General features: G+C 50.9%; 1 protein-coding gene across 3 annotated transcripts in view; it reads right to left on the bottom strand.

The window, feature by feature from the left end:
- The window catches only part of LOC139579136 (lipopolysaccharide-responsive and beige-like anchor protein), a 310,713-nt gene that overhangs the window by 37,850 nt on the left and 246,482 nt on the right, over nt 1-26,381 (bottom strand). For all 3 annotated transcript variants that reach the window (XM_071407446.1, XM_071407447.1, XM_071407448.1), the window contains one exon: nt 8,414-8,581. In XM_071407446.1, coding sequence (XP_071263547.1) covers nt 8,414-8,581 — 168 coding nt within the window. The remainder of the gene's footprint in view (nt 1-8,413; nt 8,582-26,381) is intronic.

The raw sequence follows: 26,381 nt of genomic DNA, 5'->3' as shown, positions 1-26,381 counted from the left end.
CCAATCAGCTGGGGAGGTTTCTCCACACACCCTCCTCCCTGTGTCCAATCAGCTGGGGAGGTTTCTCCACACACCCTCCTCCCCCCTCCCTCCCTGTGTCCAATCAGCTGGGGAGGTTTCTCCACACACCCTCCTCCCCCCTCCCTGTGTCCAATCAGCTGGGGAGGTTTCTCCACACTCCCTCCTCCTCCCTCCCTGTGTCCAATCAGCTGGGGAGGTTTCTCCACACACCCTCCTCCCTGTGTCCAATCAGCTGGGGAGGTTTCTCCACACACCCTCCTCCCTGTGTCCAATCAGCTGGGGAGGTTTCTCCACACACCCTCCTCCCCCCTCCCTCCCTGTGTCCAATCAGCTGGGGAGGTTTCTCCACACACCCTCCTCCCCCCTCCCTGTGTCCAATCAGCTGGGGAGGTTTCTCCACACACCCTCCTCCCCCCCTCCCTGTGTCCAATCAGCTGGGGAGGTTTCTCCACACACCCTCCTCCCCCCTCCCTGTGTCCAATCAGCTGGGGAGGTTTCTCCACACACCCTCCTCCCCCCCCCCACTGTGTCCAATCAGCTGGGGAGGTTTCTCCCCACACCCTGCTCCCCCTACCTCCCTGAGTCCAATCAGCTGGGGAGGTTTCTCCACACACCCTCCTCCCCCTACCTCCCTGAGTCCAATCAGCTGGGGAGGTTTCTCCACACACCCTCCTCCCCGAGTCCAATCAGCTGGGGAGGTTTCTCCACACACCCTCCTCCCCGAGTCCAATCAGCTGGGGAGGTTTCTCCACACACCCTCCCTCCCTGAGTCCAATCAGCTGGGGAGGTTTCTCCACACACCCTCCTCCCTGAGTCCAATCAGCTGGGGAGGTTTCTCCACACACCCTCCCTCCCTGAGTCCAATCAGCTGGGGAGGTTTCTCCACACACCCTCCTCCCCGAGTCCAATCAGCTGGGGAGGTTTCTCCACACACCCTCCTCCCCGAGTCCAATCAGCTGGGGAGGTTTCTCCACACACCCTCCTCCCTGAGTCCAATCAGCTGGGGAGGTTTCTCCACACACCCTCCTCCCTGAGTCCAATCAGCTGGGGAGGTTTCTCCACACACCCTCCTCCCCGAGTCCAATCAGCTGGGGAGGTTTCTCCACACACCCTCCCTCCCTGAGTCCAATCAGCTGGGGAGGTTTCTCCACACACCCTCCTCCCTGAGTCCAATCAGCTGGGGAGGTTTCTCCACACACCCTCCCTCCCTGAGTCCAATCAGCTGGGGAGGTTTCTCCACACACCCTCCTCCCCGAGTCCAATCAGCTGGGGAGGTTTCTCCACACACCCTCCTCCCCGAGTCCAATCAGCTGGGGAGGTTTCTCCACACACCCTCCTCCCCGAGTCCAATCAGCTGGGGAGGTTTCTCCACACACCCTCCTCCCTGAGTCCAATCAGCTGGGGAGGTTTCTCCACACACCCTCCTCCCCGAGTCCAATCAGCTGGGGAGGTTTCTCCACACACCCTCCTCCCTGAGTCCAATCAGCTGGGGAGGTTTCTCCACACACCCTCCTCCCTGAGTCCAATCAGCTGGGGAGGTTTCTCCACACACCCTCCTCCCCGAGTCCAATCAGCTGGGGAGGTTTCTCCACACACCCTCCCTCCCTGAGTCCAATCAGCTGGGGAGGTTTCTCCACACACCCTCCTCCCTGAGTCCAATCAGCTGGGGAGGTTTCTCCACACACCCTCCCTCCCTGAGTCCAATCAGCTGGGGAGGTTTCTCCACACACCCTCCTCCCCGAGTCCAATCAGCTGGGGAGGTTTCTCCACACACCCTCCTCCCCGAGTCCAATCAGCTGGGGAGGTTTCTCCACACACCCGACTGAACCCCGGCGTTAGTTTTAATTAGTCAAATACACCAGCAGTGCGTCTCCAGCCCCGAGCCGTAGCCAGCCTCTCAGTGTTTGTGAGGAAGCAGGCCTGTGGAGGAGGCGGAAATGGGTTGCTAGTCTGGGCCGTGTCAGGGCCAGGGGCCAAGGGGGGTGGAGGTTGGAATGGAGGGGGGTAGCGCCAAGGGAGACCGCCACTACTGAGTGACAACTGTTTCAGCCATGGTCCTGGTGTGGTCTGGTCTGGTCCTGGTCTGGGCTAGGCCTTCCGGGGCTGGTTTGTGTCAGAACAGGCAATGGAGGACGGGTGGTGGTGAAGGGGGGTAGGGAGGGACAGGGTAGGGAGGGACAGGAGAGAGAGGGAGGGACAGGGTAGAGAGGGAGGGACAGTGTCGGGAGGTAGAGAGGGACAGTGTCGGGAGGTAGAGAGGGACAGTGTCGGGAGGTAGGGAGGGACAGTGTCGGGAGGTAGGGAGGGACAGTGTCGGGAGGGACAGGGTAGGGAGGTCGGGAGGGACAGGGTAGGGAGGTCGGGAGGGACAGTGTCGGGAGGTAGGGAGGGACAGGGTCGGGAGGTAGGGAGGGACAGGGTCGGGAGGTAAGGAGGGACAGGGTCGGGAGGTAAGGAGGGACAGGGTCGGGAGGGACAGGGTCGGGAGGGACAGGGTCGGGAGGGACAGGGTCGGGAGGGACAGGGTCGGGAGGGACAGGGTCGGGAGGGACAGGGTCGGGAGGGACAGGATAGGGAGGGACAGGATAGGGAGGGACAGGATAGGGAGGGACAGGATAGGGAGGGACAGGATAGGGAGGGACAGGGTCGGGAGGGACAGGATAGGGAGGGACAGGATAGGGAGGGACAGGATAGGGAGGGACAGCTGGAAGAGAGGCTCCCTGCCCCAGAGGCCTACAGTCTACACAGGCCAAGCCATGGTAGGGTGGAGGGTGGGGTTCTAGCTGAGCGTTTGGAATGTCTCAAGGCAGATTAGGGAACGCTGCGGAGACCGTTGCCATGTTTTCCCAGACGGGTTTGCTTCCTGGTCATGCTCTCCCTCCATCAGCAAGAGAACATCAGCTCCCTTCTTCCACTTCCTCTTCTCTGTGTTGACTCATGCCACATTAAGACAACCACTTTTTACTGCACCGGGACAGAGAGTACTGGTACAGTGGTTCCCCTTCTATTTCTCTCGCTCCTGCCCTCTCTCTCTCTCTCTCGCTCCTGCCCTCTCTCTCTCTCTCTCTCTCGCTCCTGCCCTCTCTCTCTCTCTCTCTCTCTCGCTCCTGCCCTCTCTCTCTCTCTCTCTCGCTCCTGCCCTCTCTCTCTCTCTCTCTCTCTCGCTCCTGCCCTCTCTCTCTCTCTCTCTCTCTCGCTCCTGCCCTCTCTCTCTCTCTCTCTCTCGCTCCTGCCCTCTCTCTCTCTCTCTCTCCTGCCCTCTCTCTCTCTCTCTCTCTCTCTCTCTCTCTCTCTCCTGCCCTCTCTCTCTCTCTCTCTCTCTCTCTCTCCTGCCCTCTCTCTCTCTCTCTCTCTCTCGCTCCTGCCCTCTCTCTCTCTCGCTCCTGCCCTCTCTCTCTCTCGCTCCTGCCCTCTCTCTCTCTCGCTCCTGCCCTCTCTCTCTCTCGCTCCTGCCCTCTCTCTCTCTCTCGCTCCTGCCCTCTCTCTCTCTCTCGCTCCTGCCCTCTCTCTCTCTCTCTCTCGCTCCTGCCCTCTCTCTCTCTCTCTCTCGCTCCTGCCCTCTCTCTCTCTCTCTCTCGCTCCTGCCCTCTCTCTCTCTCTCTCTGCTCCTGCCCTCTCTCTCTCTCTCTCTCTCGCTCCTGCCCCCTCTCTCTCTCTCTCTCTCGCTCCTGCCCTCTCTCTCTCTCTCTCTGCTCCTGCCCTCTCTCTCTCTCTCTCTCTGCTCCTGCCCTCTCTCTCTCTCTCTCTCGCTCCTGCCCTCTCTCTCTCTCTCTCTCTGCTCCTGCCCTCTCTCTCTCCTCTCTCTCGCTCCTGCCCTCTCTCTCTCTCTCTCTCGCTCCTGCCCTCTCTCTCTCTCTCTCTCCTGCCCTCTCTCTCTCTCCTGCCCTCTCTCTCTCTCTCTCTCCTGCCCTCTCTCTCTCTCTCTCTCTCTCTCTCTCTCTCTCTCTCCTCTCTCTCTCTCGCTCCTGCCCTCTCTCTCTCTCTCTCTCCTCGCTCCTGCCCTCTCTCTCTCTCGCTCCTGCCCTCTCTCTCTCTCTCTCTCGCTCCTGCTCTCTCTCTCTCTCTCTCTCTCGCTCCTGCCCTCTCTCTCTCTCTCTCTCCTGCTCCTGCCCTCTCTCTCTCTCTCTCTCTCGCTCCTGCTCTCTCTCTCTCTCTCTCTCTCGCTCCTGCCCTCTCTCTCTCTCTCTCCTCGCTCCTGCTCTCTCTCTCTCTCTCTCTCTCGCTCCTGCCCTCTCTCTCTCTCTCTCTCTCGCTCCTGCCCTCTCTCTCTCTCTCTCCTGCCCTCTCTCTCTCTCTCTCTCCTGCTCTCTCTCTCTCTCTCTCCTGCCCTCTCTCTCTCTCTCTCTCCTGCCCTCTCTCTCTCTCTCTCTCTCTCTCTCTCTCTCTCTCCCTCTCTCTCTCTCGCTCCCTCTCTCTCTCTCGCTCCTGCCCTCTCTCTCTCTCGCTCCTGCCCTCTCTCTCTCTCGCTCCTGCCCTCTCTCTCTCTCGCTCCTGCCCTCTCTCTCTCTCGCTCCTGCCCTCTCTCTCTCGCTCCTGCCCTCTCTCTCTCTCTCTCTCCTCCTGCCCTCTCTCTCTCTCTCTCTCTCTGCTCCTGCCTCTCTCTCTCTCTCTCTCTCTCGCTCCTGCCCTCTCTCTCTCTCTCGCTCCTGCCCTCTCTCTCTCTCTCTCTCGCTCCTGCCCTCTCTCTCTCTCTCTCTCGCTCCTGCCCTCTCTCTCTCTCTCTCGCTCCTGCCCTCTCTCTCTCTCTCTCGCTCCTGCCTCTCTCTCTCTCTCTCGCTCCTGCCCTCTCTCTCTCTCTCTCGCTCCTGCTTTCTCTCTCTCTCTCTCTCTCTCTCTCTCTCTCTCTCTCTCTCTCTCTCTCTGCCCTCTCTCTCTCTCTCGCTCCTGCCCTCTCTCTCTCTCTCTCTCTCTCTCTCTCTCTCTCGCTCCTGCCCTCTCTCTCTCTCTCGCTCCTGCCCTCTCTCTCTCTCTCGCTCCTGCCCTCTCTCTCTCTCTCTCGCTCCTGCCCTCTCTCTCTCTCTCTCGCTCCTGCCTCTCTCTCTCTCTCTCTCGCTCCTGCCTCTCTCTCTCTCTCTCGCTCCTGCCCTCTCTCTCTCTCTCTCGCTCCTGCCCTCTCTCTCTCGCTCCTGCTCCTCTCTCTCTCTCTCTCTCTCTCTCGCTCCTGCCCTCTCTCTCTCTCTCTCCTTGCCCTCTCTCTCTCTTGCCCTCTCTCTCTCTTGCCCTCTCTCTCTCTTGCCCTCTCTCTCTCTTGCCCTCTCTCTCTCTTGCCCTCTCTCTCTCTTGCCCTCTCTCTCTCTTGCCCTCTCTCTCTCTTGCCCTCTCTCTCTTGCCCTCTCTCTCTTGCCCTCTCTCTCTTGCCCTCTCTCTCTTGCCCTCTCTCTCTTGCCCTCTCTCTCTTGCCCTCTCTCTCTTGCCCTCTCTCTCTTGCCCTCTCTCTCTTGCCCTCTCTCTCTTGCCCTCTCTCTCTTGCCCTCTCTCTCCTGCCCTCTCTCTCTCTCTCTCTCTCTCTCTCTCTCTCTCTCTCTCTCTCTCTCTCTCTCTCTCTCTCTCTCTCTCTCTCTCTCTCTCTCTCTCTCTCTCTCTCTCTCTCTCTCTCTCTCTCTCTCTCTCTCTCTCTCTCTCTCTCTCTCTCTCTCTCTCTCTCTCTCTCTCTCTGCCCTCTCTCTCTCCTGCCCTCTCTCTCTCCTGCCCTCTCTCTCTCCTGCCCTCTCTCTCTCTCTCTCTCTCTCTCTCTCTCCTGCCCTCTCTCTCTCTCCTGCCCTCTCTCTCTCTCCTGCCCTCTCTCTCTCTCCTGCCCTCTCTCTCTCTCCTGCTCTCTCTCTCTCTCTCTGCCCTCTCTCTCTCTCCTGCCCTCTCTCTCTCTCCTGCCCTCTCTCTCTCCTGCCCTCTCTCTCTCCTGCCCTCTCTCTCTCCTGCCCTCTCTCTCTCCTGCCCTCTCTCTCTCCTGCCCTCTCGCTCTCCTGCCCTCTCGCTCTCCTGCCCTCTCGCTCTCCTGCCCTCTCGCTCTCCTGCCCTCTCGCTCTCCTGCCCTCTCGCTCTCTCTCTCCTGCTCTCTCTCTCCTGCTCTCGCTCTCTCTCTCCTGCTCTCTCTCTCCTGCCCTCTCGCTCTCTCTCTCCTGCCCTCTCGCTCTCTCTCTCCTGCCCTCTCGCTCTCTCTCTCCTGCCCTCTCGCTCTCTCTCTCCTGCCCTCTCGCTCTCTCTCTCCTGCCCTCTCGCTCTCTCTCTCCTGCCCTCTCGCTCTCTCTCTCCTGCCCTCTCGCTCTCTCTCTCCTGCCCTCTCGCTCTCTCTCTCCTGCCCTCTCTCTCCTGCCCTCTCGCTCTCTCTCCTGCCCTCTCTCTCCATCTCACGCTGTCCTTTGTCTGTGATTATGAAAAATCTCACGGCCGTCACACACCAGTGACAACACACAGACGGGAACAGTCTGCATTTTACAGCTTTCACGTAATACGAGTATAAATTAAACATACCCACGCAAACAGGAACCTGCCTTGAGTTGTCGCACAACCCCCACAAACCAGACAACACGCCAAGGACATCCTCCGTTATTCATTTCTCTTCATTCAAAACGAAGTGCGGCTATGCGGTTACTCTGATGCGTTTATTTGCATAAAAACAGCATGTTTTACATCCAGATGCAGCTTGTCAAGTGGTTGAGTAAATCAAATGACCGTAGCCTCGCTGCAGAGGGGTCTTTCTCCGTCCTTTAAATGTACAGAATATAGAGACTTCATCAGATACGGACCAGCGCCCCTAAAGAAGATTGGCCTTGCCAGCGGCCCCACATAATCACATGCCTATATGCCATAACATTGTAGTATGGGCAAGTAGATAGGTGACCTATGCCCAGCAAGTTTCCAACATCACACGCCTTTATAAACGTCAGCTGGGAATTTAAAGAAGAGAGTGACTCTGAAGATGGGTCCTCTTGTACATTAGCCTGAGCAACACGTCCCAGAGCTAGCTATCGGAACAGTTGAGTCACTTTGACCTTCAGCTGAACACCCACTGGACACTAATCAACCTCGAACACTGTTCCACAGCGAGTGTACTGCTGGAAATGACGACTACTATCGCCCTACTGTGTCCTTGTTGAACGCCGATGTCAAGATGCTGATTTTCTGGCCAGGACTCTGACAGTAAAAGTTCTGAGGGAGGTTCCTTTTGGCTGGTTTTGGTTTATTCCAACTGAACGTCATAATAATGTCATAAAATTATATTCAACACAACATAAGTAATTGTGATATCAGAGCAATTAGGATATTTCTTTACGGATCATTTGTTTGGGGCTTCAGAGTGTCTTCAATGAAATAAATATATCATTATATAGGAAGTTATGTTGACCAGCTCCCGTTGTATTTAGGGTACACTGTGTTATCTCTGGAGGTTATTAGAGCCAGGCCGGTACCGGTATCAGGGTATTTTTTCCATGACAAAAATGAAAACACGACGCAAACCAAACTCTTTGGTCCTTTAAAAACGTGCTGTATGTTACATATTATGTTAGAAAATAAATACATGTGACTCTGGATGACATCATGATGTTTGTTTCCAACATTAGAGTTGATTTCTAAACCAGTTCAATCCGCTTTGTGTTGTGTTCCCTTACCCCCATACTAACGAGCATAACCATACCGGTACCGTCCAGGCCCTAGAGTTTATACAGTACACACACACAGTGGACTCTGGGCCAGAAGAGGCTGTCTCAGTGGCTGGCTGACATGTCTGGCACCCTGAGTTACACTTCAGTGGCACCGTTTTAGACGAGAAGTCACACTCTAGTTGTGGGGTCAGCACCCTGTTCGCCTGCCACAGATTTGTTAGTGTCAATGAGAGAGTTAGCGCTGTAAGCTAGCGGGCTAGCCATGGTTTATTGCTATATTGGTGTACCGTGTTGCTGCTGTGGGGAGAGAGGGAGAGGCTGCCTGCCTGTTGGTTCAAAGTGAAGGGAGGATGAATAATGAATGAAAGTAGAGCGAGAAAAACACAAACACACTCCCGATTTTTAAGGGCTTTCTCAGACCTTAAAGTGGAGCACTTCATACAGCTTTCTGTGGGATCCCAGTGCTGGAGAAGAAAGACTGCTGGGTTCAGCAACTCAATTTGACTGAATAGTACTTACTTAACACACAGCCCTGCTGTTGAATGTAACACAAATAACAGCGTCAATAATGTCGGAGGATTGTACCTTTTGCTGATGCTAATGGACTTTAATTGAATTGGATTCAACATCCCAGTTAAGAGCTTTAATGGTTCTGTGTGATACCGTGGAGTAATTCATGTCCAGCAGGGGATTTTAGAGATGGAAAAGACAAATAATATAATATTATAACAAATAATACGCAGAAAAACGTCACGTCAACTCTGTGTGTGTGTGTGTGTGTGTTACATCACCTCTCTGAGCATGGGGTCGGTGATGGAGCTGAGGTTGATGGTCCCTTCATAGGTCAGGTAGTAGAAGACGTTGAGAGACCTGGTGGCCTCAGGACCCTGCTGCTTGTAGCCAAAGATCAGGTCGATCCACTGGTGCAGCTGGCACGACACAAACTCACTCTCCAGAGCCTGGGAAGACAGGAGGAGAGGAGGAGCCATTGTTAGAGGGGATGGGGCAAAATGAAAGGGTTATTGAGCAGATATTGAACAGAAAAAGATACTAACCGTGTTCAGAGTGAGGCGGTGAGGACTCATGGTTAGAGGGGATTGGGATAGAGTGGTACAAGAGGATCCCAAGATTATATCAATAATAGGAGGTAGGGAATCCTTGCAAATCATTGATTGAAGTTGATGTCACTCATAAGCCACAGAACCAAGGGGGGATTAGACGAAGTCAAAGGATTATTGATATAGGTCTACTGAAGCATTAAGAGCAGATACAGTAGACCTGCTAAACTGCAAGACTGCAAATGGTGTTCGGCAGTAATTGTTGTAATTCCAGAATGCTTACTCCACCCCCCCAACCCCCACAAAAAGCTGCAACTCAAAGCAGAACTTGTTCAAAGTCATTTCAATAGCAGATAGCAGCACCGACTATCATCTGCATAATGAAGAAAATGCTCCAAAAGACTCCAATGCTAATCGTGTGAAAACATGAAACATGAGAACACTCCGTTCTAGTAGGACGTTGGGGACTCATTTTGGACTTTTCTTCCCCTTTCGTGGGATGACGAGACGAGATAATGTATATAGCGGTGCTTTGGAACGTCTCTGTCTCACCATAACATTGAGATACAAGCTGTTTTTCTACTCATTAGCTGGCAAAGAAGGGAAAACATTTATGGTTTCTCATAAAAACAGCGATTGTGTTAATTTCTGGAAAAGCTGTCGGCACGGCAACAACAAAGGCTTCTAAACGCGTTCCAAATTAGAATGAGGAGGCCTTGATTGTCATTGCTGCCTTGTGTCACATTAATTCTGTGACAAAACATTAAACCGGTACACTTAAATGGCAATTTATATCATTTAAATGTTTACAGCCGGGGCTGGCCCATCACTCACTTAAATGTGACTTTCTGACAGCTAATTTTCCTTCTAATTCTCTCGCACTCTCTTAATTATAACTTTCAATCAGGGAGGAACGGCGGAGAGAGAGAGAAAGCGAGAGAGAGAAAATAGAGAGAAAGAAAGAGATGGGGAAAGAAAGGGAGTGCGAGAAAAATGAGATTCAGACAGAGAGAGAAGGAGGTGAGCGAGAAAAAGAGAGAGCGAACAGCTAGACGCCTGCTGCCTGTCTGCCATCATGACATCTCCCGCTGACGGGGCGATCGAGCCTCAGCCTGATGGTAAACTGTGAAAGCTCTTGTATAATGACTTTATGAGCCGTGGAAACAATATCAATAAATTGGTCGGTGTCAAGGAGAGAGAGAAAAGGCCCTGGGGCGGCAGAGCACTGAAAGGTCTCTGGGTTTTCATGTGGAACTGGGTCTGCGTCCTAAATGTAACCATGCTCACTATATATATATATACAGTGGGGAGAACAAGTATTTGATACACTGCCGATTTTGCAGGTTTTCCTACTTACAAAGCATGTAGAGGTCTGTAATTTTTATCATAGGTACACTTCAACTGTGAGAGACGGAATCTAAAACAAAAATCCAGAAAATCACATTGTATGATTTTTAACTAATTCCTTTGCATTTTATTGCATGACATAAGTATTTGATACATCAGAAAAGCAGAACTTAATATTTGGTACAGAAACCTTTGTTTGCAATTACAGAGATCATACGTTTCCTGTAGTTCTTGACCAGGTTTGCACACACTGCAGCAGGGATTTTGGCCCACTCCTCCATACAGACCTTCTCCAGATCCTTCAGGTTTCGGGGCTGTCGCTGGGCAATACGGAATTTCAGCTCCCTCCAAAGATTTTCTATTGGATTCAGGTTTGGAGACTGGCTAGACCACTCCAGGACCTTGAGATGCTTCTTACGGAGCCACTCCTTAGTTGCCCTGGCTGTGTGTTTCGGGTCGTTGTCATGCTGGAAGACCCAGCCACGACCCATCTTCAATGCTCTTACTGAGGGAAGGAGGTTGTTGGCCAAGATCTCGCGATACATGGCCCCATCCATCCTCCCCTCAATACGGTGCAGTCGTCCTGTCCCCTTTGCAGAAAAGCAGCCCCAAAGAATGATGTTTCCACCTCCATGCTTCACGTTTGGGATGGGTTCTTGGGGTTGTACTCATCCTTCTTCTTCCTCCAAACACAGCGAGTGGAGTTTAGACCAAAAAGTTATATTTTTGTCTCATCAGACCACATGACCTTCTCCCATTCCTCCTCTGGATCATCCAGATGGTCATTGGCAAACTTCAGACGGGCCTGGACATGCGCTGGCTTGAGCAGGGGGACCTTGCGTGCGCTGCAGGATTTTAATCCATGACGGCGTAGTGTGTTACTAATGGTTTTCTTTGAGACTGTGGTCCCAGCTCTCTTCAGGTCATTGACCAGGTCCTGCCGTGTAGTTCTGGGCTGATCCCTCACCTTCCTCATGATCATTGATGCCCCACGAGGTGATATCTTGCATGGAGCCCCAGACCGAGGGTGATTGACCGTCATCTTGAACTTCTTCCATTTTCTAATAATTGCGCCAACAGTTGTTGCCTTCTCACCAAGCTGCTTGCCTATTGTCCTGTAGCCCATCCCAGCCTTGTGCAGGTCTACAATTTTAGCCCTTATGTCCTTACACAGCTCTCTGGTCTTGGCCATTGTGGAGAGGTTGGAGTCTGTTTGATTGAGTGTGTGGACAGGTGTCTTTTATACAGGTAACGAGTTCAAACAGGTGCGGTTAATACAGGTAATGAGTGGAGAACAGGAGGGCTTCTTAAAGAAAAACTAACAGGTCTGTGAGAGCCGGAATTCTTACTGGTTGGTAGGTGATCAAATACTTATGTCATGCAATAAAATGCAAATTAATTACTTAAAAATCATACAATGTGATTTTCTGGATTTTTGTTTTAGATTCCGTCTCTCACAGTTGAAGTGTACCTATGATAAAAATTACAGACCTCTACATGCTTTGTAAGTAGGAAAACCTGCAAAATCGGCAGTGTATCAAATACTTGTTCTCCCCACTGTATATATAGTGCCTTATGGGCCCGGGTCAAAATGAGTGCACTAAGTAGGGAATAAGGTACCAACATTGGGATGCAAGCTGGGAAGTGGAGTGGGGGAAGAACACTATTAAAATGAGGACTGGGAACATTTGTTATATAAGTGCATAACAAATTGTGTGAATAGGTTACACGTCATGGTTCTTTTTGTAAATGTTCAACAATTATACTTTCGCAATTATAGTTTGGCAACCTGGAAACATGGTGAAATTAGTAGCCACAGAAAGCGCAATTATATTTCCCCTTTAAAACACACAATAAAATATGAGAGAATACCAATGTTTTGGGAGTAATTATTAACAATAAGACCAAACAGAGCACCCCTGGAACAGAGCACCCCTGGACCAGAGCACCCCTGGAACAGAGCACCCCTGGAACAGAGCACCCCTGGAACAGAGCACCCCTGGAACAGAGCACCCCTGGAACAGAGCACCCCTGGAACAGAGCACCCCTGGAGCCTCCTTAGGTGCAGAGTCCAGGCTTCTTGTCTGCATTTCCTCCGACATAAACACACTTATGTTAATACGTTCAAAGCTCTGTGTCAGAGAGTGATCCGTTTTATTAGGGCTACATGTCTATTAGAATCCAGGACAGGCCTCTTAATGACAAGCTGACTGGGGGCCGATGGGGGACCGGTGTGTGTGTGTGTTTGTGTTCCTTCATTTTGTGCATGTGTGTGACAGAGAGAGATCAGTTCATTATGCGCTAGGCCTGACCTTTGACGGGGCCCTGCTCCCTCTGTTTCTAAACTAATGCAGAGTCTGATGGCCATTTAATGTGCGCTGCAATCTCCTGTCAATCAAGGCAGGGACACAAAGAACAGCCTGTGTTATTGCAGCACCCTCTCCAGAGGCCCGCCTTTATGGTAATGCAGTTCTAGCATTTGGGGAAAGGGAGAGGGGAATAGTATTGTGTGTGTGCGTGTGTGTCTGTCTCTGACTGAGATGCAATCGTTTGGTAGTGCCTAGAAATCCCCTCCCTCATCAGTGATTCAGGGAGCGTTTGGTAGTGCCTGCGGAGGTATAGTGAACTAGCTCTGTGGTGTGTCTTTCAAAGCCTCTCAGTCTGTGCTGCTAGAAGAGAGGCCCATTGGCAATTCTACCCTGTGTTCTCCCAGACACGTTTGATCAACAAGCAAAACGGTTGTGGGAGAACCATCTCTTTATTTTTTTAAAGATATTTCTTTAAATTGTGTGTGTGTGTGGGGGGGCAGTGTATTTTACAATAGTTCTCTTTTGTTTGATTTTAATCCCATCCTTCATCTACCCTCAACTGTGCTGTGATGTTTGACAACGTTTCTGAACCTTTCTATTCTCATAGTTTCTACAGATAAATTAAAGATGACCATTTTTGCTAAAAGTATTATTATATTAAAAACCCTTTTGTTAAGATAAAGATATTTCAGCCACCAAACCTTCATCTAAAAACCCTTCTTCGTCAGAGACAGACGGCTTGTGTAGACTAGAGAGAGCCAGAAGTCTTGTGTAGACTAGAGAGAGCCAGAAGTCTTGTGTAGACTAGAGAGAGCCAGAAGCCTTGTGTAGACTAAAGAGAGTCAGAAGTCTTGTGTAGACTAGAGAGAGTCAGAAGTCTTGTGTAGACTAGAGAGAGACAGAAGCCTTGTGTAGACTAGAGAGAGCCAGAAGCCTTGTGTAGACTAGAGAAAGCCAGAAGTCTTGTGTAGACTAGAGAGAGCCAGACGTCTTGTGTAGACTAGAGAGAGTCAGAAGTCTTGTGTAGACTAGAGAGAGACAGAAGCCTTGTGTAGACTAGAGAGAGCCAGAAGCCTTGTGTAGACTAGAGAAAGCCAGAAGTCTTGTGTAGACTAGAGAGAGCCAGACGTCTTGTGTAGACTAGAGAGAGTCAGAAGTCTTGTGTAGACTAGAGAGAGACAGAAGTCTTGTGTAGACTAGAGAGAGTCAGAAGTCTTGTGTAGACTAGAGAGAGTCAGAAGTCTTGTGTAGACTAGAGAGAGCCAGACGTCTTGTGTAGACTAGAGAGAGCCAGAAGCCTTGTGTAGACTAGAGAGAGCCAGGCGGCTTGTGTAGACTAGAGAGAGCCAGACGGCTTGTGTAGACTAGAGAGAGCCAGACGGCTTGTGTAGACTAGAGAGAGCCAGACGGCTTGTGTAGACTAGAGAGAGCCAGAAGTCTTGTGTAGACTAGAGAGAGCCAGACGTCTTGTGTAGACTAGAGAGAGACAGAAGTCTTGTGTAGACTAGAGAGAGTCAGAAGTCTTGTGTAGACTAGAGAGAGCCAGACGTCTTGTGTAAACTAGAGAGAGACAGAAGTCTTGTGTAGACTAGAGAGAGCCAGGCGGCTTGTGTAGACTAGAGAGAGCCAGACGGCTTGTGTAGACTAGAGAGAGCCAGAAGGCTTGTGTAGACTAGAGAGAGCCAGAAGCCTTGTGTAGACTAGAGAGAGCCAGACGGCTTGTGTAGACTAGAGAGAGCCAGACGGCTTGTGTAGACTAGAGAGAGTCAGAAGTCTTGTGTAGACTAGAGAGAGACAGAAGCCTTGTGTAGACTAGAGAGAGCCAGACGGCTTGTGTAGACTAGAGAGCCAGAAGTGTTGTGTAGACTAGAGAGCCAGAAGTGTTGTGTAGACTAGAGAGAGCCAGAAGTGTTGTGTAGACTAGAGAGAGCCAGAAGTGTTGTGTAGACTAGAGAGAGCCAGAAGTGTTGTGTAGACTAGAGAGAGCCAGAAGTGTTGTGTAGACTAGATAGACAGATTCCTGAGGAGAGATCCAGATCCACTAAGGGAGATCCAGCAGGCAGCAGGGTTATTGATGGGCCAATTAGCAGCCACTGTCTGTTTCATCCTGTTCCACCGGGAATCCTCTGATAATTAATGAATAATTTAGCATGCCTTTATGTAAATGCCTGGCAGGGGGTGGATGGCAACGAAATATCACTACACTACTGTTATCAGGAGGTTTCTATCATCAACTGCTGTGTATCGTCAAAGGTTTAGAGATCCCTTTGTTGCCAACTGAGAATTGTTTGTCGCCTAGTCATGTGTAAAGCTTCAAATGCCAGACATTTCAAATTTTTATAGTGGTGAATTATTACCAATAATATATATATTTTTAAATCTGGCTCTAAATGACACAAAACATTCTATTAATAGATTTCTGGGGGGAGAAAAGCGGGATGTAATTTCCCCCGGCTCTCATTTTAAAGTTCCTCTGTCTGGGTTGTGATGTTGGTTCCAATGAAAACACAGGATTGGGTAACAGTGACGGCACGCCATGCTCACGTTTCCTCTACGGCTGTCTGATGTTACAGAGAGGGGAGCGGGGCTACCTTCATATACACAGGGGCGACCTGTGTGTGTGTGTGTGTGTGTGTGTGTGTGTGTGTGTGTGTGTGTGTGTGTGTGTGTGTGTCTAAGCTTACAGTAGTGTGTGTGCGTGCGTGCATGTGTTCGGGGGTGACCTGCTCTGACCAAAAAACCCTTGACTAATAGTGTGTTGAGACTGTGTTACGGTCCGGGTCGGGTCAGCCAATAGCTGCCAGACTTCCTGTGCTGCTGAGCTGGGCCGTGTGTGAGCCACTCACAGCTTCCTGCCCCATGGAATTGTGGGAGCTCTGGGATATGACTGCAGCCTTCCCGTTGACAGACGTCCAGAGGGAGAGACTAGGTCCAGCCGCCGTTCGATCCTTAACTCTCCCAAATGAATTTAATCATTTTGAAAAATGATTAAATGATAAAAACATAACGTTTACCAAAGACATGTAACAGATAGCAAAGTAACAATGTCGAGGCTCTATCATCTTTCCCATTAGCGACAGACACATTTCTTCCTACCTACAGTCCAGAATAGGCTAATAGTGGTAAAACTAGGACAGTGGGACTGACCACCAACCAGTGACATGCAAGTAACTGCCAAAATAATGGAAACACTTGAGCAAATGAAGTTTGCACCACAGGTGTGGTTTCTGAGTTAATTTCAGCAATTAACATCCCAGTTGCCTGTTATTTTGGCTACCATGTATAGAAGAAGAGATCTCAGTGACTTTGAAAGAGGGTCTCAAAGGACCATAGAGGGTTTAAAGGGTGTGTGTGTGTGTGTGTTTGGTTTGACTATCCTTAATTTAACCTTTATTTAACTAGGCAAGTCAGTTAAGAACAAATGCGGCCTACCCCGGCAAAACCCTAACCCGGACAACGCTGGGCCAATTGTGCGCCGCCCTATGGGACTCCCAATCACGGCCGGTTGTGATACAGCCCGAAGGCGAAGGGTCTGTAGTGACGCCTGTAGCACTGAGATGCAGTGCCTTAGACCGCTGCGCCACTCGGGTTATAGGGTTAGGTTTAGGGAAAATATTCATTTGAATGGTAATCAAGTATTTGGTCCCCACATGGATAGTAAAACAAACGTATGTGTGTCTCAGTCACCAGAACTCAAAACCAAATAAACACATGTGAGATTCTGGAGCGGTGCCTAAGACAGTGTTTTCCACCACCTTCAACAAAACACCGAATTATGGAAATTCTTGTGGAAGAATGGTGTCACATCCCTCCAATAGAGTTCCAGACACTTGTAGAATCTATGCCAAGGTGCATTGAAGCTGTTCTAGCTCGTGGTGCCCAACACCCTATTAAGACACTTTATGCTGGTGTTTCCTTTATTCTGCCAGTTACCTGTACATTGTCCATACATTGAACTTTATAGGGGTGGATTTCACTGCTCTTAATGGGGTGCCACTGAATGCTTTCCTCTACCTTACCAGGCCCTAAAAAACCTTTTTAACCTTTTTAAGGACTTAAGGAAACCTGTCTGTAAGAATGTTAAAATGTCACTTAACAAATCAATCCACCCATTTGCATGTGTGTGATCGAACACACATGTCCAGTGCAGGCAGAGTGACAGCCCTATTGATTACAACTAGATTAGGGCGGACATTCATCAGGCTTATGCACTCCTACACTCCTCAGAAACTATCTACTCACAACACAATGGGCAGAGTCAAATCAGATACCCACACTGTATATAAACAGAATATTCAACAGCTCAGATCCCAGCTAAGAACCCCCCCCCTTCCAGATCCCAGCTAAGAACCCCCCCCCCCCTTCCAGATCCCAGCTAAGAACCCCCCCCCCCTTCCAGATCCCAGCTAAGAACCCCTCCCCTTCCAGATCCCAGCTAAGAACCCCCCCCCCTTCCAGATCCCAGCTAAGAACCCCCCCCCCTTCCAGATCCCAGCTAAGAACCCCCCCCCCTTCCAGATCCCAGCTAAGAACCCCCCCCCCCCTTCCAGATCCCAGCTAAGAACCCCCCCCCCTTCCAGATCCCAGCTAAGAACCCCTCCCCTTCCAGATCCCAGCTAAGAACCCCCCCCCCTTCCAGATCCCAGCTAAGAACCCCCCCCCCTTCCAGATCCCAGCTAAGAACCCCCCCCCCTTCCAGATCCCAGCTAAGAACCCCCCCCCCCTTCCAGATCCCAGCTAAGAACCCCCCCCCCTTCCAGATCCCAGCTAAGAACCCCCCCCCCCTTCCAGATCCCAGCTAAGAACCCCCCCCCCTTCCAGATCCCAGCTAAGAACCCCCCCCCCCTTCCAGATCCCAGCTAAGAACCCCCCCCCCTTCCAGATCCCAGCTAAGAACCCCCCCCCCCTTCCAGATCCCAGCTAAGAACCCCACCCCCCTTCCAGATCCCAGCTAAGAACCCCCCCCCCTTCCAGATCCCAGCTAAGAACCCCCCCCCCTTCCAGATCCCAGCTAAGAACCCCCCCCCTTCCAGATCCCAGCTAAGAACCCCCCCCCCCTTCCAGATCCCAGCTAAGAACCCCCCCCCCCTTCCAGATCCCAGCTAAGAACCCCCCCCCTTCCAGATCCCAGCTAAGAACCCCTCCCCCTTCCAGATCCCAGCTAAGAACCCCCCCCCCCCTTCCAGATCCCAGCTAAGAACCCCCCCCCTTCCAGATCCCAGCTAAGAACCCCCCCCCTTCCAGATCCCAGCTAAGAACCCCCCCCCTTCCAGATCCCAGCTAAGAACCCCCCCCCCTTCCAGATCCCAGCTAAGAACCCCCCCCCCCTTCCAGATCCCAGCTAAGAACCCCCCCCCCTTCCAGATCCCAGCTAAGAACCCCCCCCCTTCCAGATCCCAGCTAAGAACCCCCCCCCCCTTCCAGATCCCAGCTAAGAACCCCCCCCCCTTCCAGATCCCAGCTAAGAACCCCCCCCCCTTCCAGATCCCAGCTAAGAACCCCCCCCCTTCCAGATCCCAGCTAAGAACCCCCCCCCCTTCCAGATCCCAGCTAAGAACCCCCCCCCCTTCCAGATCCCAGCTAAGAACCCCCCCCCCTTCCAGATCCCAGCTAAGAACCCCCCCCCTTCCAGATCCCAGCTAAGAACCCCCCCCCCCTTCCAGATCCCAGCTAAGAACCCCCCCCCCCCTTCCAGATCCCAGCTAAGAACCCCCCCCCCTTCCAGATCCCAGCTAAGAACCCCCCCCCCTTCCAGATCCCAGCTAAGAACACCCCCCCCCATTCCAGATCCCACCTAAGAACCCCCCCCCCCCTTCCAGATCCCAGCTAAGAACCCCCCCCCCCCTTCCAGATCCCAGCTAAGAACCCCCCCCCCCTTCCAGATCCAAGCTAAGAACCCCCCCCCCCTTCCAGATCCCAGCTAAGAACCCCCCCCCCCCTTCCAGATCCAAGCTAAGAACCCCCCCCCCCTTCCAGATCCCAGCTAAGAAACACTACCAGATCAAACAATCAGTCCACAACTTACAGAAATCCCCATGATACCCATATAATATTTCCACCCACAACCTCAAAAGTTCCAAAAGAATAATAACTCTCTTGCTCTCCCTCCGTCTCCCCTCCCTCCCCCTCTTTCTCCTCCCCAGGCATCTCCTGCTCCCTTTCATCTGGGGTTTGGTTTTGCTGCGTTTGACGGGTGTCTTATTAAAGGACCTATTAGCTCGCCGTAGCCGAGGAGCCCGACGTCAGTTTGCAGCAGGTATGTGAATAAAGGAAATGGAATGTCAGCTTCCACGGCTGCTGCCTCCTCCATGGCTCTCGTTCCTTACGTCATGCCGCAGTTCCCCTCTCCCGTCCTGGGGGCCCAGACTCTGAGCTATGCCTCTGTGGCCCCTCATTGGGAAAACTCCCACACACAGACAGGCACGCGCCCCCGTGCACACACACATCTTTTACCTGTCTCTCCCTCGCTCCTCAATCACGCAGCTTACAACCCTGAGACTTCTGGGTACAGGTCATCAGGCAGACACACACACTGTAACGCTGCGCTGAGTGGAACCTGACACAGAGACACACACACACACACACGTCTCGCTGGTCTAAGTGGAACCCGAGACGAGACAGCAGGGTGAATATCCTGCTCGGCCGGTGACGAGAAGCAGAGTGAGCTGTGATTGTGTAAAATCTCCCCAAAACAAACATGTCACAGAGTATTTGGAGGGACCTGGAGGGAGGCCTGGCATATACTGTACTGTAGACTGTGGGTCGAGTCTAAAGTGCTATGTATGATTCATGGTAAAGAGCAGACAGTGGGAAAGTGCTATGGTTCTGATTCAATTAACCAATGCAATAAAGCTTTGACATGCCCCACACAGACATCAACTCTGGGACACACCAATTGTGCGTGACAGCTTACTTCATCAGTTCCCAACTTCCATATGAAAAACGACTAGTGCCCTCTAAAAGACAGCGAAATCCACAGAAGTGGGTCTGACGAAGATTAACGTAAGACTACCTGGGACTACCCAACTGTGTTTCAGTTTCACAAACAAACACACCATCCCAAACACACCCAACCAATCACAGCTCCAGACTGAGGGTCAAACTAAGCAGGAAGAACGGGTGATGAGTGAAACGGTTCATCATCAGACCTATAGCTCCATTTCCGAGACGAGCATCATTCACCTAGAATAAGGCTAACAAGCTAACACACGCATCACCACTGTTAGCATCTACAGTAAGTATGTGAGTAACAGATGAATAAAAGCTCCGGGGACAGACATACATGTACAGTACCATTAGTTGGAGTTAGTGGCAGAACGTATTGGATGGGGAATTGTTTGGATAGCTGTTGGGAGAGACAGAGAATTGAGAATGAGGCTGTCTCAAATGACTGTGGAGCAGACTGGAGTGTTTAGTTAGGGGGTCTGACAGTCATGTTCCGTGTCCACTCAGAGTGCTCTCTTTCTGGGTAACGTAGTTGACGTGATTGGGTTACGGATTGAAGTTGCTTAGATGATTAAAACACACTGCTCAAAAAAGTAAAGGGAACACTAAAATAACACATCCTAGATCTGAATGAATGAAATATTCTTATTAAATACTTTTTTCTTTACATAGTTGAATGTGCTGACAACAAAATCACACAAAAATTATCAATGGAAATCAAATTTATCAACCCATGGAGGTCTGGATTTGGAGTCACACTCCATTAAAGTGGAAAACCACACTACAGGCTGATCCAACTTTGATGTAATGTCCTTAAAACAAGTCAAAATGAGGCTCAGTAGTGTGTGTGGCCTCCACGTGCCTGTATGACCTCCCTACAACGCCTGGGCATGCTCCTGATGAGGTGGCGGATGGTCTCCTGAGGGATCTCCTCCCAGACCTGGACTAAAGCATCCGCCAACTCCTGGACAGTCTGTGGTGCAACGTGGCGTTGGTGGATGGAGCGAGACATGATGTCCCAGATGTGCTCAATTGGATTCAGGTCTGGGGAACGGGCGGGCCAGTCCATAGCATCAATGCCTTCCTCTTGCAGGAACTGCTGACACACTCCAGCCACATGAGGTCTAGCATTGTCTTGCATTATGAGGAACCCAGGGCCAACCGCACCAGCATATGGTCTCACAAGGGGTCTGAGGATCTCATCTCGGTACCTAATGGCAGTCAGGCTACCTCTGGCGAGCACACGGAGGGCTGTGCAGCCCCCCAAAGAAATGCCACCCCACACCATGACTGACCCACCGCCAAACCGGTCATGCTGGAGGATGTTGCAGGCAGCAGAACGTTCTCCACGGTGTCTCCACTCTGTCACGTCTGTCACATGTGCTCAGTGTGAACCTGCTTTCATCTGTGAAGAGCACAGGGCGCCAGTGGCTAATTTGCCAATCTTGGTGTCCTCTGGCAAATGCCAAACGTCCTGCACGGTGTTGGGCTGTAAGCACAACCCCCACCTGTGGACGTCGGGCCCTCATACCACCCTCATGGAGTCTGTTTCTGACCGTTTGAGCAGACACATGCACATTTGTGGCCTGCTGGAGGTCATTTTGCAGGGCTCTGGCAGTGCTCCTCCTTGCACAAAGGCGGAGGTAGCGGTCCTGCTGCTGGGTTGTTGCCCTCCTACGGCCTCCTCCACGTCTCCTGATGTACTGGCCTGTCTCCTGGTAGCGCCTCCATGCTCTGGACACTACGCTGACAGACACAGCAAGCCTTCTTGCCACAGCTCGCATTGATGTGCCATCCTGGATGAGCTGCACTACCTGAGCCACTTGTGTGGGTTGTAGACTCCTTCTCATGCTACCACTAGAGTGAAAGCACCGCCAGCATTCAAAAGTGACCAACACATCAGCCAGGAAGCATAGGAACTGAGAAGTGGTCTGTGGTCACCACCTGCAGAACCACTCCTTTATTGGGGGTGTCTTGCTAATTGCCTATAATTTCCACCTGTTGTCTATTCCATTTGCACAACAGCATGTGAAATGTATTGTCAATCAAATCAAATCAAATCAAATCAAATCAAATTTTATTAGTCACATACACATGGTTAGCAGATGTTAATGCGAGTGTAGCGAAATGCTTGTGCTTCTAGTTCCGACAATGCAGTAATAACCAACAGTAATCTAACCTAACAATTCCACACTACTACCTTACACACACACACAAGTGTAAGGGATAAAGAATATGTACATAAAGATATATGGATGAGTGGTGGTACAGAACGGCATGGCAGATGCAGTAGATGGTATAGAGTACGGTATATACATATGAGATGAGTACTGTAGGGTATGTAAACATAAAGTGGCATAGTTTAAAGTGGCTAGTGGTACATGTATTGCATAAAGATGGCAAGATGCAGTAGATGATATAGAGTACAGTATATATACATATGAGATGGGTAATGTAGGGTATGTAAACATTGTATTAAGTGGCATTGCTTAAAGTGGCTAGTGGTACATTTTTACATAATTTCCATCAATTCCCATTTTTAAAGTGGCTGGAGTTGAGTCAGTATGTTGGCAGCGGCCGCTAAATGTTAGTGGTGGCTGTTTAACAGTCTGATGGCCTTGAGATAGAAGCTGTTTTTCAGTCTCTCGGTCCCTGCTTTGATGCACCTGTACTGACCTCGCCTTCTGGATGATAGCGGGGTGAACAGGCAGTGGCTTGGGTGGTTGTTGTCCTTGATGATCTTTATGGCCTTCCTGTGACATCGGGTGGTGTAGGTGTCCTGGAGGGCAGGTAGTTTGCCCCTGGTGATGCGTTCTGCAGACCTCACTACCCTCTGGAGAGCCTTACGGTTGTGGGCGGAGCAGTTGCCGTACCAGGCGGTGATACAGCCCGACAGGATGCTCTCGATTGTGCATCTGTAGAAGTTTGTGAGTGCTTTTGGTGACAAGCCGAATTTCTTCAGCCTCCTGAGGTTGAAGAGGCGCTGCTGCGCCTTCTTCACAACGCTGTCTGTGTGGGTGGACCAGTTCAGTTTGTCCGTGATGTGTACACCGAGGAACTTAAAACTTTCCACCTTCTCCACTACTGACCCGTCGATGTGGATAGGGGGGTGCTCCCTCTGCTGTTTCCTGAAGTCCACAATCATCTCCTTTGTTTTGTTGACGTTGAGTATGAGGTTATTTTCCTGACACCACACTCCGAGGGCCCTCACCTCCTCCCTGTAGGCCGTCTCGTCGTTGTTGGTGATCAAGCCTACCACTGTAGTGTCATCCGCAAACTTGATGATTGAGTTGGAGGCGTGCATGGCCACGCAGTCGTGGGTGAACAGGGAGTACAGGAGAGGGCTCAGAACGCACCCTTGTGGGGCCCCAGTGTTGAGGATCAGCGGGGTGGAGATGTTGTTACCTACCCTCACCACCTGGGGGCGGCCCGTCAGGAAGTCCAGGACCCAGTTGCACAGGGCGGGGTCGAGACCCAGGGTCTCGAGCTTGATGACGAGTTTGGAGGGTACTATGGTGTTAAATGCTGAGCTGTAATCGATGAACAGCATTCTCACATGGGTATTCCTCTTGTCCAGATGGGTTAGGGCAGTGTGCAGTGTGGTTGCGATTGCGTCGTCTGTGGACCTATTGGGTCGGTAAGCAAATTGGAGTGGGTCTAGGGTGTCCGGTAGGGTGGAGGTGATATGGTCCTTGACTAGTCTCTCAAAGCACTTCATGATGACGGAAGTGAGTGCTACGGGGCGGTAGTCGTTTAGCTCAGTTACCTTAGCTTTCTTGGGAACAGGAACAATGGTGGCCCTCTTGAAGCATGTGGGAACAGCAGACTGGGATAAGGATTGATTGAATATGTCCGTAAACACACCAGCCAGCTGGTCTGCGCATGCTCTGAGGACGCGGCTGGGAATGCCGTCTGGGCCTGCAGCCTTGCGAGGGTTAACACGTTTAAATGTTTTACTCACCTCGGCTGCAGTGAAGGAGAGCCCGCAGGTTTTGGTAGGGGGCCGTGTCAGTGGCACTGTATTGTCCTCAAAGCGGGCAAAAAAGTTGTTTAGCCTGTCTGGGAGCAAGACATCCTGGTCCTCGACGGGGCTGGTTTTCTTTTTGTAATCCGTGATTGACTGTAGACCCTGCCACATACCTCTTGTGTCTGAGCTCAGTGTAGCTTCCTAAGTGGACAGTTTGATTTCACAGAAGTGTGATTGACTTGGAGTTACATTGTGTTGTTTAAGTGTTCCCTTTATTTTTTTGAGCAGTGTATATTATGGAGGTGACTAACTTGTACTCTAAACCCCCTTTATTTTTGCCGGAGAGGTTCATTCATTCAGGTGAAGGACACGTGGGCGAGCGGACCACTTAATAATAATAATTAATAAATATATATTTAATAAAGAGAGGAGCACTTACTGTACTGTTAGTATGCGTTTTGGTGGTGGAAGTATAAATAGGAAACGACGTAACACGGACATCTAAAGTGCTGGATATTATAATTTTTTTAATCAGTAAATGGTTAAAAGAGAATCCGTACACTCCAACTAACAAATCGGGAAAAGTATGTTATTTGGGCCTTCCCAAAAACAGAAGCCCCAGGCTAGATTTGAAGTTCTACCTCAATCTAAAGCCTCTTGAGCTGGGATAGCTTTTACACTTCTCCCCTGATGTAAATGGTTGGGACTCCTACAGGATGTGCCATTGAATAGACTAAAGGATAGAGAGAGTAAAGAGAGCCGACTGTATGAACGGAAGAACCACTACCGGATGTCCATTACCGGCAAACAGCTGTGTTCACTTCACATGGAAAATAAACCTCAAAGTTAAATATATAGAGAGAGACTAGACTTTCAGGGTACATAACCAATTATCAATGCTATCAATATCTTTACACAGTGAATAAAAAAAAACATGTAACAGTAAAATTCGATCCAGTAGAGATTGGGACACTGGAAAAATAAAAGAATCAGAATTATGACCGATTTAAGATTTTCATGCAGATTTCATATGGAATTATTATTGTTTGAGGATCTCTCAGTTGAATTTCCTCCATCGAATCTCACTGTAGATCACTAGCGGTTTATCATGTGCAACTAGAGATATTACATGACTTTTGTTAAGCTGTTCCAGTGTTAATCAAGTTGTGATGACCTTCCACATCAGGCAGGAAGGTGGTTTGTGATGAGAAAACGAGATGAGAGCATAGTAAGTAGTGTGAATAGAGACGACTGGGGGATTGATGTCTGTAGAGGAGGAAGGGGAGCTGATATTGGGGGTCATTGAGCCCTGTGTGATGGATGACCTAAACTTGACATCCTTGTCAAACGCCACGTCTTTGAAATGCAGACCTGAGTGTAGATGAGCATGAGTGTAGATCCTGCATGCTTGACTGGACACCTAGGCTAGGGACGGAGTGGGGTAAAGATGCCACCTGTCCCACAATCCACCTCAAACACCCAAAGAGATCGAGAGAGAGGAAGAGATGGAACATTAGTGAGGGTAAGGAGGGAGACGGGGAGGGAGAGAGGGAAAAAGTGAAGAGAAAGAAAGCCTCTGCAAAAACTGCAGTGCTGCAGAAAAGCCTCCTGCCAGGCCATGCATGGGCCGAGAGAGAGGAAGGGAGAGAGAGAGAGAGAGAGAGAGAGAGAGAGAGAGAGAGAGAGAGAGAGAGAGAGAGAGAGAGAGAGAGAGAGAGAGAGAGAGAGAGAGAGAGAGAGATGAGAGAGAAGGGAGAGAGAGAGAGAGAGATGATGGGAGAGAGCGAGAGGGGAAGGGAGAGAGAGAGGGGAAGGGAGAGAGAGAGGGGAAGGGAGAGAGAGATAGAGAGATGATGGGAGAGAGAGAGATAGATAGAGGATGGGAGAGAGAGAGGAAGCAAGAGGGAGAGAGACAGCATTAGCGAGTGAGTGTGTCAGCGGCCATAGATCATGCTATTTCTCAGGCTCCCTCAGCCTCCTCCATTACATCACTGAAGAGGAGGAGGAGAGAGCAGGAGGAGGAGGGGTTAGAGCTCGTAAAACACAGAGCACACAGTAAACATGTCTGCCCTCGCATATGACAATACCCCTTCAGAGAGCGCTGGCTGACGTTGACCAGACGCTGTAGCTCATTCCCACCCTGCCGCAGGCCCTGTACTGTTATACTGTAGCCTCAGACTCCCATGCCGGTTGGATGGATCAGCGCTAAGCTAGGCTAACGCTACGTTAGGCAAACTCGGTGCTCTCACTCATTAACTCAGGAACTATGCTGTTAGCAGTATTAGCGGCTAACCTCAACTCTCACAGCGGTCCCTCTGGGGGTCCTGGGAGAGAGAGAGGGAGTGAGCATTACAGGTGTCCCCGTGCTAGTGCCTGCCTGATTGTATTGGGAGAGAGAGTTGTGAGGATGAGAGGCGAATGTAAACATGGGTGAACTTTGACTCCGTGTAGCCGGTGGTCATGCCAGAGGAGCAGAGCAGCCTGGTAGGGTGGCGTGTGGGAAACGCGCACACACACACACCGTCCCTTCCTTCTGACACTTCCCACAGCCCTGATGACACCTCTGTGTAGGGGGGAGTGCTATAAATCCGCCAGGGGCACGATACGATCAGCAAAGCAAACATCCCTTCAAAATGTCTGATAGGAAGAAAAAAACTGTCTGACACACAGCTCAACTCAAGCACACCAAAACACCCCCCAATCTACCCCTCTCTTTCACATGCTCATAGACTTCAACCATTTAGGATAATGGTCTTGTCCCATATGTTGACACACTTTGCGTGAGGGGCTGTCAGCATATTGAGTTGACAGACCTCAGTGCTTGGACAGAGAAGGACAGTGAGTAGGGTGGGTAACGTTATGGGGTCTCAGTGAGTAACACCATGTGGGTCAAGTTAAAGTGTCTCTCGTCTCTCAGCACGGCCAGGCCCATGCTTTTGAGGTTGGCTCACTGATCCCGGCTGGCTGGCGTAGTAGTAGGCTCACAGCCAACCGCCGGCGTACGAGAGCGTGATGCTCCCAACAAACAAACGGTGTGTGTGTGTCCCCATTACTGTACTTCACACTAAAGGACCAGCTGCCGTCAACAGGCACTCCACAGAGAAGACGATCGTCTCGTCTGTCCCAGTTACCT

Source organism: Salvelinus alpinus, chromosome 6 (assembly GCF_045679555.1).
Source record: "Salvelinus alpinus chromosome 6, SLU_Salpinus.1, whole genome shotgun sequence".
NCBI classification, from domain to species: Eukaryota; Metazoa; Chordata; class Actinopteri; order Salmoniformes; family Salmonidae; genus Salvelinus; species Salvelinus alpinus.
The sequence above is the reverse complement of the archived record's forward strand: the minus strand, read 5'-3'. Positions and strand labels throughout refer to the sequence as shown.